At 38.8% G+C, this 12,568-nt stretch overlaps 1 protein-coding gene across 8 annotated transcripts in view; it reads right to left on the bottom strand.

Annotated features, from left to right (window-relative positions):
• FOCAD (focadhesin) overlaps positions 1 to 12,568 on the bottom strand; it is a 296,022-nt gene that overhangs the window by 111,744 nt on the left and 171,710 nt on the right. For all 8 annotated transcript variants that reach the window (XR_014301953.1, XR_014301954.1, XM_082695369.1 and 5 more), the window contains one exon: positions 2,261 to 2,395. Coding sequence is in view for 6 of the 8 variants with exons in the window: in XM_082695369.1 (XP_082551495.1) it covers positions 2,261 to 2,395 (135 nt within the window). In the remaining 2 variants the exon portion in view is untranslated. The remainder of the gene's footprint in view (positions 1 to 2,260; positions 2,396 to 12,568) is intronic.

Genomic DNA, 12,568 nt, shown 5'->3' with positions numbered 1-12,568 from the left:
TCTATTTGCCACAAGCCTATAGTTTAGAAGGTACATATACATATACCTGTATTATAAAACAGAAATAAGTATTCTTAAGACAGTACAGATATAAAAAAAAAAAATGTCAAGCCTATAGCAATAGACCCCCGCTTGCACAAAAGTTTGCAAAAATAGGGATGAATTAAACCAATTATTTATTCTCTAAAATAGATTTTAAAACTAGGGATTTAAAAAAAAAAAAAAAGCAATTCTGGCAGAAAGAAGAAATACACAGAGGAAAAGAAACAGAAAAGTTTAGAGGTAGAAAAAACACATTCCAAGCGGTTTAGTTTTCCTGGAGGGAAGGAGGCAGAACCACAGAGCGAGGCCAGATTCTAAAAGGCCTGCCTGGTTAGGTATAGAGAGGCTGGACTCCATGTTAGGCAAACACAAGACCCTGAGGTAACTGGGGAAAACAATGACCTTAGAAATTTGGGGGGAAAATAACATCCAAACTCTAAGCAGTTAACAGAGAATGCTTTGTTTAAATACACACATGGAGGGAGAGAAGAAGGAGGGAACGAGGAAAGGACTGGGGGTGAGAGAGGAGGAGATAAGGGGAAAGACAGGAACAGGAAGAGACAGAGCCAGACAGATAGTGCCAAGACAGATGGACGGGGTCACCGCATTTCATGACTTCTGCTTCCAAGTGGACTATGGTTACTGAAGGGCTCTCCCTTACTGGGAGGAATCTGATGGCCAGAATGGCTCCATAGCCATCTAGCTCACTGAACAACAGAAGAACCTTAGTATTAACATGAGCATGAAGAGAAACCAAAATAAGACACTGGTGAAAAAGAATGTAAATTTGAAGAAGAAAAAAAAAACAAACAAGAGTCCCTTACACATACATACATACACACAAATTTTTACAGCCATTAGTAGCAGACATTAGAAAGCAACACAAAAACCAGTTCATAAATTAACCTGTAATAAAATCTGAGTAACTCAAAGTACAAGCAATGCAAAGGTATATGAGTTCAGTCCTTGAAAACAGAAAATAGATAAACACAACATGTCCTCCCTTTGGCTTTTAGTCTTAGCTCTATCAGTAGCCCAGGACACTTTCGGACAACGTGAGTGTATGTATCATAATAGTCTCCATAAAGAAGACTTTTGGTGAACTATATCCTATAGGAGTCTTATATTGACTTTTTTTAATACCCTAAAACAAAAGCCCAAATCTGAGAATAAACTCATCCTCTATTGGTTCAATCATTCACTGAGTAACTACCTACTGACTGTATGTTATGTGCCAGGCCCCCTGCAGGGGACTGTATTCTCAGGAAGGACAAATTTTATTTTATTTGCTGTGCAGCATTAAGAATGATTAAAAGACGTATTATCTTATAATCCTGCCTTATCACATAATCCAAACCAAGGAAGGGACCATTATTGGATTCTTCTGGGGGAGGCAGTTTATCAAAGTCTGTGAAACACTAAATCAAACTTAAAGCTCACGAAGATTTCAAGTGAAAATCAATTGCTGGGCTTTAATGGAAAAAGAGAAAAAGGGAAGCATGAGTGGGAATGTGGCTACAGAAGTGGAGACGTAAATGAATTAACCACCCTCTCATTTTGCTCATTTCAGGAAGAGAGAATACAGAACATGTTAAACAGAACACGTGGATCTTCCACCCAAGCTTTGAGTTCACCACAATGACAAAACCAAGCAGCTCATAAAGTCATTTTCCTCTCCTAAGGTAGTCTGATTTTACAATCATCCTCATCGTACAGATGTATATAGGAAATGTGAACTAATGTGTAAAAATCAAATCTTCATGGGAAACCTAGAAGCAAAACACAAATGACAGTATGTTTATACTATGGGAGACTGCCCTGCCTTATTAAAGTCTTTGTGACTTTTTTTTTTTTTAAGCACTAATAAAATGCATTTAAACTTTTGGCCTCAGGAATTCCATTATTTTAGAAACCCTATTTTTAACACACTGACTTTTTATTTTATTTTATTTTATTTATTACATCCTGACTTTTTAACATCTTGGCTCTCTTCTCATAATAAAAACGTGGTCTCCTTTATGTAAATAAACCCTAGAGACACAGAATTGATAAGGACTCCTATGCCAGCAGTCCATAAAGATATCGTGTTCTAAGGAACAAAAAGTGTTAAAGGATTTTTGGCAAACAAAGACTATGAATATCTTTTTCCTGAAGTTATTATGAAGCCCATGTCTTTCCAGTGTGAAGAGAGAAAACGTATTGGCCTCCAAACTCGTACCTCATATTCAGCCGTGTTGACGGTTAAGGAAGGAACGAGAGAAAACAGTTCACTGAGGGTCTTCAGAATGAGAGGTCTCGTGTCGCAGCTGAGCTTCGGGGACAGTGCGTTCCAAGTGGAGCGAATGCAAACGACCTGTGAAGCAAAGGAAAGAGTCAATGCCTCACAAAACCCCAGTTGATAGGAGGCCATTAGCACAGAGTACTATCTCTCATTATAAGGAAACCAAAGAACAAGAACATTCCCAGGAGTTAAGACTTGATAAGGTATCACTCCTCAAAAGAAACGATTTAAACCAATATAAACTGTGGTTGAAGACGATCCAGCCTGACTCTCAGGACCGTTTCTTTTGCTAACTTTGCTAACCAAGGAAGTAAAACTCTCCCAGGCGGACCGGGGCATGCATGCCAGCACACACATCCACGGGTGGGGTTAGCTATGCGTGCTGCTGAAGAACTATTCGAAACAAAGAAGGGTAAGATAATGTTAGAGCGTTTCTAAAGGCAAGTATCTGCAGCTTTTGTCGTTTTTCAGCCCTGCTGAAACTGCATCAGCACTCAGAAAATTGAGATGTTCAATATATAAATCGAACATATTCAAATCATCTTACAAACATTTAAAGGAGGCAGGAGAATAGCTCTATTATTTAAAATAATAATTTAAGCACCTGGCCTGCCCAGCTGGTAGAGTAAGCGACTCTTGATCTCGGTGGTCGTAAGTTCAAGCCTTATGTTGGGCAAAGATCTTACTAACCAACTAATTAACTAACCTAATAAACAAAATACTTTAAAACTTTGCTTTAAAAGTCACTTCAGATTCTTTAAGAGGGGTTAAAGAATAAAAGAAAATGACACCCCAACAAAATTGTTATTTTTAACTTGATCCAATTTTCTAAACCAAGTGCTCTTAGTTCATTTCACTATCTTGTTTTCTGGAGATTCAAGTGTCTTCTCAAGTTCAACTGCAACTACAACAGACGATTTCTTCACTTAGAAATATTTTATTAAAACTTTAAACTCCAGGCAAGAAGAGTGCCAACATAGATCAATTAGATAGAGTTTAACAAGGCTCAATCTTTCTAAAATACTCCCACCTCTTCTCTTAAGCATCAATTCACACACACAATTTATCTCTATCTACAAACATAAATTATTTAGGAAAAACTACATAAGGTAGTAAGTGAAAAGATATCAAAGATAAATGAATAATATATACCTAAGGACACAGATTAAGAAGCTTAAAGAGGGACCACAGAAGGAGTATCTCAGAACACATGGATTTGATGCTTTTGCTCTTATTTTCTCTTTTTGCGAAACAGGAGAAAAATGTTCTTCGGCTTGGGACCCCCCGCAAATTTGGGGTGAATTCACATTTACTAGGGAGAATACTGTGTGATAGTCATGTCAGCAGGCACATTTATACAAAGCAGCCTTAATACTAAAAATCATCACTATTTGCCATCAAAAGATAAACTAATTCTTTCAAAACTCTCAATTCAACATGGAGTATCTGCCCAGTGTAGCATAAAGTACTAAGAGGAACAATGGAATATAAAACATAATCTAACATCTCAAAGAATTTAGCACCTACTGAAGAGAATGTACATAATTCTAAATCATCAGGAAACCAAAGAGATGATTAGATTTAAAACTGTTGTCAACAGAAAAGAGTTTCAGGAGGAAGTAGGGTATAAAGCGCTCTCTGGGGGTGGGGGTCATCAGAGAGGATATCCAGGGCCAGGAAAACTCAAGGGGACCGGAAGGAGGAATAGACAAATCCAGCAGACACTTCTGAACGAATGGAAAGCGTAAGTCGAAACACAAAGAAAGTGTATTATAGGCACAAAACTGGTGTGCAAAGTACCAGTGAGGGAAGGCTGGCAGGTCAGGGAGGACCTAGGATCCTAAAACAAGTTTGAATCAGAATCAAAAAAGAAAAGGAAGCTTCTAGCAGTTTCTGAGCTGGGGAACATCAAAATTAAAATGCCACTTTTGAAAGAATCTTCTGGTGGCCTTAGAGCCAAAGTCAAAGAAGCCACCCAACCCTGCTAATTCCTATTTCTCACTGGCCCCCAACATATACAGAGCCTCCAACATTTTCCCCAATTCTCATGCTCAGCGTGTTAATTGTGCTTTTTCTTCACTTTAAATGCCCATCCGATTCCAGCTGAGGGGGTTTCAAGACCCAGTTCAAATCCCAATTCCACAATTAAGCTTTCTCTTACAGTTCAAGCCCTCCTTTTATCCCTTTCTTTTCTCAGCCGTCTAACACTTAAAACTCTGCACCACCCAACTTAGCATTTAATTATATACTGTCTAGTACTATTCACCATTTTCTTGAACCTAAGTTGTCTCCTCAAGTAGATATTAAGTTCTTTGAAGATAATGATCATGTCTCATAGTTCTCCCTCCCCACTCACCTAGCATGGTAATAAGTATATAACAGATCATCAGTACATATCAACTACTCTTCATACAGAACCTGAGGAATGCTAAATCTGAGATGGTGAATGAAAGAATTAAAAGAACCTGGAGAACGAATTGGGAAGAGAAAGATTTTGCAACTAGTGCCAAGGTGAATAAAAAGTAACATTTTAAAAAGGAGGGAGGGGCACCTGGGTGGCTGAGTAAAGCCTCTGCCTTTGGCTCAGGTATTAATCTCAGGGTTCTGGGATCGAGACCCACATCGGGCTCTCTGTTCAGCAGGGAGTCTGCTTCTCCCTCTGCTGCTCCCCCTGCTTATGCTCTCTCTGTGTCAAATAAATAAATAAAATCTTAAAAAAAAAAAAAAGGGAAAACTGGACAAAGAAGCACATTTGTAGGAGATGGAACCAGGGATGATGAGCTCCATTTGATGTATGTCTAATGTGAGTTGGTGAAAAGACATTCAGAGAGGAATACCCTGCAAGAAAAAGAAAAGTACTTCCCAGGCTTTGGCACCAAAAAGGAAAAGAAAAGTACTACAATTCAGATGTGAGGTTGGTCAACAATAGCTTTGTTGTTCAAGTATTTCTAGAAATCAAAATATCACGAGGAGGTATGGCCTCACAGATGCTCTGATGTTCTCTGCAGATCAACGAAGAGGATGTCTGGCCATCAACAATACAAGTACAAAAAAGGCCTTGCCTTGCCCTTTTGGTGGGGGGGGGGGTGGGCAGGAAGGCTACGGCCTTCAGGTTTATTTAAGGGTTCACAGACCTTCTTGTAAAAAGTCTTCTTTCTAGAAAATTTGAAAGCAAAGGCCCGAAATGGTACTATACATATAGACTAGGAGACAGTATTTCAGAACCGCAGCCAGGAAGTGTGGCCTTACATGGACGCAAGGTACACGTGCGGGGAATACCTGTAAACCCAGGCTTGTCCCCATAATCAGAAGCAGGGAGGCCTCTAGTAAAGAAGGCTGGCTGTTTTCCCTGACCTTCCCAACCCTGGGCTATTCTTGATACTACATTGCAGAGATCTCCTGGCCCTGAGGGCTCCTTGAGTTGATATATCCACCTCCTGGAACCCTGGGGATCAGATCCACTACCCTTGTGACCCCTACAATCTACTGAATGAGATCAGATTAGTCAGGCTCATGGTCCTGACCTTTACTGGCTCGTTCTGCCTCTGCTCTTCATTGCCCAATCACTTGTCTGTTTTCAGAAAACAAGTTGTCAACTTGTTGTCTAGGAATGTGATGGACCATAGCTGAAGTGACTGATAAAGAAGGAAATTCTGCTCTATAAAGCTGAGCTGGAAAGGAAAAAAGGTAGGGATGGGAGCATGGGGAGAGGGTGATGGTGTTAATTACCCGTGCCAGAAACAAAGAAGCAAATAGCCACACTGAGTGACTGTAAGAAAGTTGTCAGTTTCCATAACCTAATAGCTTTTGTTTCAGTGTCCACAGGGAAAGATGAGATACCACCCGTAGCCCTACAGAAGGCAGGGAGTTGCACCTGAGACCCTAACATAAAACCAGCACCCTTGGGGTGCCCGGGTGGCACAGCTGGTTAAGTACCCAATTCTTGGTTTCAGCTCAGGTAGTGATCTCAGGGTCATGATCTCAGGGTCATGAGATCAAGCCCCCCAAAGGGCTCTGTGCTCAGTGGGGAGTCTGCTTAAGACTCTCTCTTCCTCTCCTTCTGCTCCTTCCACTTGTATGTGCTCTCTCTCCTTCTCTCTCTGAAATAAAATAAATAAAATCTTTAAAACAACAACAACAGGGGTGCCTGGGTGGCTCAGTGGGTTAAAGTCTCCGCCTTTAGCTCAGGTCATGATCCCAGGGTCCTGGGATTGAGCCCCGCATCGGGCTCTCTGCTCGGCGGGGAACCTGCTTCTCCCCACCTCTGCCTGCCTCTCTGCCTACTTGTGATCTCTCTCCGTCAAATAAAAATATTTAAAATAAATAAATAAATAAAATAAAAATAAAACAAAACAACAACAACAACGACAAAACCCACAGAAACACAATAAACAGCACCCTCAAAAGAACGGAATCCTTAGTGTAATGGTTGGACTAAAAAATCACTGGGCTGAGACACTAAAATAATAAAACAGCAGTGAGCTAGGGGGCATATGGATCATTCTCAAAGGATATTCCTATAACACGTAACTCAAATGGTTTGTAGAGAAAAATGAGATAAAATAAGCTCCTCTAAAAAGGAGCTCATGTTAAAAAATTTTTCAAAAACTATGATACAGTCCAATATGAAAGAATCAAGAAAAACAAGAAACATCAGGACTAAATATCTCAGACCTTTAGATAACAGAGCAGCAATACAAAAGTATGTGAAAGAATTAAAGATTTCCGTAGGAAGAGGGTGGTTGGGTTATGGACATTGGGGAAGGTATGTGCTATGGTGAGTGCTGTGAAATGTGTAAACCTGACAATTCACAGACCTGTACCCCTGGGGCTAATAATACATTATATGTTAATAACAAAATTTAAAAATTAAAAAAAAAACAGAATCAAAGATTTCAGACAAGGCCTTTAATTACCAGTGAAAGAATATGACATGATGGAAAAGAAGAACCAAATCTGGAAAAAAAACAAATAAGATCTCCAAAAATGAAGAATATAATCACTGAAATTATTATTTTTTTAAAGAAATACTTATTTATTCAGATACAAGTCTTTTGTCAGATATATCTACTTTGAATATTTTCCTCTCAATCTGTGACTTGAGTTTTCTTTTTTTTTTTTTAATCTTGGAACACTACAACAAAAACTAATGATGTAGGGACGCCTGGGTGGCTCAGTTGGTTGAACAGCTGCCTTCCGCTCAGGTCAGGACCCCAGTGTACTGGGATCAAGTCCCACATCGGTCTCCTTGCTCGGCAGGGAGCCTGCTTCTCCCTCTGTCTCTGCCTGCCATTCTGTCTGCCTGTGCTCGCTCTCTCTCCCTCTCTCTTTCTGACAAATAAATAAAATCTTAAAAAAAAAAAAAAAACTAATGATGTATTTTATGGTGACTAACATGACACAATAAAAAAAAATCACTGAAATTATTAACCCAACAGATAGGAAGTTATCCTAACTACAGACCAGAGATATTAGAGTTACAAAATATAAAAAGAAATTTGAAGTCAGGTAGTATCAAAAGAGGTGGCCTTTCTTATGTTTATCAAGAATTCCTAAAGGAGATTCATTTGAGAATGGTCCTTGGAGAAGTGGATGATTCCAGGACTGGACTAAGAAAAATGTAACTGAAGTCTGGAGCATCTTATGGTGCCAGAAGTAAGGAAGTGTTCATTAAAGGATGTGGACTTGCTGAAAGGACAAAGGAGCCAGTCTCAAAGTGTTCCCAATGAACAAATAAAAACCCTTAAGTCCTCAGAAGCAAAAAGAGATAGATAAATACATAAGCAAATAAAAAAGAAGGAACAGCTCTTTCTTACAGAAAAAATCCTATTGATAAATGTAGAAGCAATGAAAGAAAAAAAAAAAACCACCATTAGACAAACACCACAGGAATAACTGTCATAGGCAAGATCTGTTGGTGGATGTTAAAATTAGTGGTCAAAAGTATGAAGACAATCAGGACAACTAGATAGTCTCAAGGTAACTCCTCTAAGAAATGGATTAATTATAATTACAGAAGAAAGAACAGTAATGGGATGTGGAGAAACCCATTAACCAAGTGATGAAGGTTAATAGCACCAGTAATAAAACATATCAACACCATGTACTCCTGATATGATACACTGAGAAATATTACTTCTGGAGTAGTCTTGTCAAAAAACATCTAAGCTAAGCTCAACCTAATCATGAGGAAAAACCATATACACCAAATTGAAGGACACTTCACCAAATACCTAACCAGGGCTCTTTGAAAGGGTCAGCATCGGGAAAATAGAGGAGACTAAGGTAGTGGCACAGATGGGAAGAACTAGGTAACACGGTAACTCAGTGCAACATGAGACCCTGGATTGGATCCTGGAATGGAAAATGGACTTTAGAGGGAAAACTATGAAGGCCCAGTAAAATCCATAATTTAGCTCATAGCATTATACTAACATTAATTCTCAGATTTGATGGCTGTGCTACAGTAATGAAAGTTAAATGTTACATTAGGGAAAGCAGAGTGAAAAACACATGAGAACTCTCTATACTACTTTTCTTTTTCTTTCTTTCCTTTTTTTTTTTTTTTTTTTTTTTACAATAGATTTTTGGAGATATAATTCACATACAATTCACCTAAAGTATACAATTCAATGGTTTTCAATGATACAAAGTTGCATGACCATCATCACAATCAATTTGATCATCACTCATTTTCCCCAGGCTACCCAATCCAAGACAACCATAAATCTACTTTATGTCTCTATAATTTTGTTTTTTGTAGACCTTTTCTATAAAGGAAATCATACAATATATGGTCTTCTGTTACTGGCCTCTTTCAATAAGCATATTGCTTTTAAGGTTCATTATGGCATAATATATATCAGTAGGCTTTTTCATTGCTAAATAATATGCCATTCTGTATAATGACACTCTGTACTATTTTTTGAAACATTTCTATTGGTTTAAAGTTATTTCAAAATAAAAGGCTAAAAAAAAGGAACAGGAAAAAAAAAGAACTACCTAAGGAAATAGTGGCTAAGAATTTCCAAAGTCAATGAAAGACACTAATGTTCTAAGTTGTCAGCAAGAGAAAAATAAGGTTACATTTATATGTGTTATAAGATTGCTGTTTAGCACCAAAGGCAAAGAGATGATCTTCAAAGCTCAGTGGGGAAAAAAAGAGACTATCAAAAAACAGAGACTGTTGGGACGCCAGGGTGGCTCAGGTGGTTAAGCATCTGCCTTCGGCTCAGGTCATGACCCCAGGATCCTGGGACTGAGTCCCGCACTGGACTTCTTGCTCAGTGGAGGGCCTGCTTCTCTGTCTGCCACTTCCCCTGCTTGCGCATTCTCACTCACTCTCTCTCTCTCTGACAAATAAATAAATAAAATCTTTTTAAATATTAAAAAAAAAAAGAGACTGTCTACAAAGGATCAATTTAGAATAATAACAGACTTCAAAATTAACAAAACCAGAGACCATGCAATAACGTCTTAAAGGTCTGAGGAAACCCTCAGCCTACAAACTGAATCCATCATTCACTAGTAAGGGCAAAAGAAACAAGAATATCTGAATTAAATTAAATAGATGGAACACCCAGGTATTAAGCACAATATAGCATATGAATATTTATGTACAAATTACCCAGAACGTGTTGCTCAGTTTGTCCATGAGTTTTGGAGAATACATCCCATTCTAAGAGCTGACATTATGTGTATTTTATTGCCATTTGTGATTCTCAGGGAGAAGGATCCTTTTGTCCTGTCTCCATTCCCCTACAATCTCAGCAGCACTAAATGGCCCAGATTAAGACGACCATGGGCAGCGTACACTTGAAAGAGCACATGATTGAAGTAAAAAATCCCAGACTCTCCCATTTGGTAGCTGAGTAAGGCCGGCAAAGTCATTAATCTCCTTCAATCTGTTTCCCCAGCTGCAAAACGGAAATAATAGTAGCAACACCTGCTCTATATAGCACAAGGTTAACAGTAAAGGCAATGTTGAGATGATTGTATGCAAATGTGCTTCGTATACTGTAAAAGATGGCTATTGCTGTTATAACCAATGGGAAAAAAATCACGAATCCCCAAATAATCAAAGCCTTTGCTTCTAATTCTTGTGCCATAAGAATGACTTTGTTCCTTCACAGCAGAACAGAGAGCAATCTTCTAATTTTACTTCCAAAAGCTATTTCTAGAAATTCCTGGGAACAGCCTACTCCTTTTGTCCTGATGCTTTATTCCAACAGAGGGAAAGCTTTATTTAAAAAAAAAAACCTTTAGGCAATGAAAACTGCCTTATTTGCCCTTTTCATAATGAAGGTAAAAGAAACTGCCTTCACAATTAAAGGACTCAAGGCATCATCATGCAGTGAATTCCTCTTAAGCTAATTCAGCACACACAATTCATAAAAACAGGATGCTTCTGTTACCAAAATACAGGAATGGGGGGATAAGAGGGAGTTTCAGTAGACACAATCAATGGGGCAGAAACAATGAGAAAAACAACACTCTTTCTTACTCTAATAATATGGGGTTAAAGTTTATAAGTATTAAAAAAATGACTAGCACAGGTTTATTGAAGTAATTTTACAGTCCTTTCATGTCCGAGACTAGGATCAAGGCAGTGTCAGAGAAAAATAACAGATATACTGAGTTGCCTTTTAAGAGTCCTTTAAAATTGAAAGGACAGTCATCCCAATGACTTTCTATTACAGTTGCTCAGTTTCTGTCCTGTTCGTGGCAAATAACGTAGAAGCCCGTATCTAAATTCCCAACTGTGGCTCAGTAAATCAGAAATATTTGTACTTGATGTGGTAAGGCTCCCCTCATAGTAGCAATCTCATCCTCCACACCACCTCCAAAGAGACCTTTCTACTCTGTATTTCTGGAAAACTGGCAGTTTGTACTGCAGACTGGGAATTCCAGTATCTGAATAGAAGGGGCTTCTACAACAGACACTAGCAACAACAGAGAAGCGCTTATTAAACAGACTGATCTAGATTATCAAGCCTCCCTAGGGACTCACTACTCAGTGGCCAGGGATTTTAAGTTTCTTTTTTATTCCCCCTTGTGAGAAGCTGCAGCTTCCCCAGCTACCTCCCCATAGGGAACAATATCTTCCGATGCAAACTCCATTGATTTCTTGGCAGGAACAGAAAGAATGACACAAAGAGCTCCCTGAAGGGATGCTCACTTTTCAGTTTTGCTACATTCTGTCCGGATTAATTGTCTACTTCATGTTGGACATTCTTTTGGCCTGAACTAGCAAACTCACAGTAAGAATGTGTCAGAAATATCCTTTGATAACAAAATGATTAGCGCTTTACTCCCCCCACCCCTCAATAACCAGAGGGAATTTTTTTTTTTTTAAAGGTCAGTCCTTCTACTGTTCAGAGAAATGGAGATTTGATTTCAAGGTAGTAAAGCAAAATAGAAATTCAATCAAAACAGCTTTAAAAATTGCTAAAAAGTTGCTCAGCAGATACTGAACTGAAAGCCAAGCGAACTCAGTATCTACCAGCAACAAAAGTAAAATACCCCCCCCCCCATATAAATGTTACAAAGGGTGAAAGGGACTACTATAAGTGCATAGTAGAAAGAGCTTGAGAAACAGTTTAGTGCCTTACATACTGAAACATCAACATGTAGGCATCAAAAATAATTGATGACTTAAGCAGTCACTACAGAGGCTCTAAAAACACTTTACAGAACAATTCTAAGCGGCACAGATGAAGCTTTTAGAAATGCCTACTGAGTTTAGTCCCCTTTACAATGATGAAGTCCCATGAAAACATTTCTGAATAACCAGTGTTGCCATTACTGAAATGTAACCTGATTCCACGTTCACAGAAAATGATTCTTCTATCCCCCTCCACCCCTTCTGTGTATCCACAGATTTGAGAATAACCCAACTCATGAATTCCTTGTGGACAGCAATGGTGCAGATCAGTCTTACTTGCCTGAATGACTCAAAAAGATGCATCTACAACTTTCTGTTAACAAAAGAAATGAACAAGCTCCTGTTTAATGAAAACTACAGACAAAACCTGTGATCTACAAGTGCGAGAGAGAGAGAGAGCGAGAGAGAGCGCGCATTTTGGCAGGTTTTCTTTAGGAATTATTTGTTCTTTCGTGCGAAAAAGCCCCTGAATTACAACAAAAAGGTTCCCCTTCACAAGGTTTTAACAAGTATAAACTGTTTTTCCTTCCCAAAAATGCAGTAGCTAGCACACTGCTTGGCATATAAAGGCACTCCCCTCA

Source organism: Mustela nivalis (assembly GCF_964662115.1).
Source record: "Mustela nivalis genome assembly, chromosome: 13".
Taxonomy (NCBI): Eukaryota; Metazoa; Chordata; class Mammalia; order Carnivora; family Mustelidae; genus Mustela; species Mustela nivalis.
Note: the sequence above shows the minus strand (reverse complement) of the source record. Positions and strands in the feature narration are given on the sequence as shown.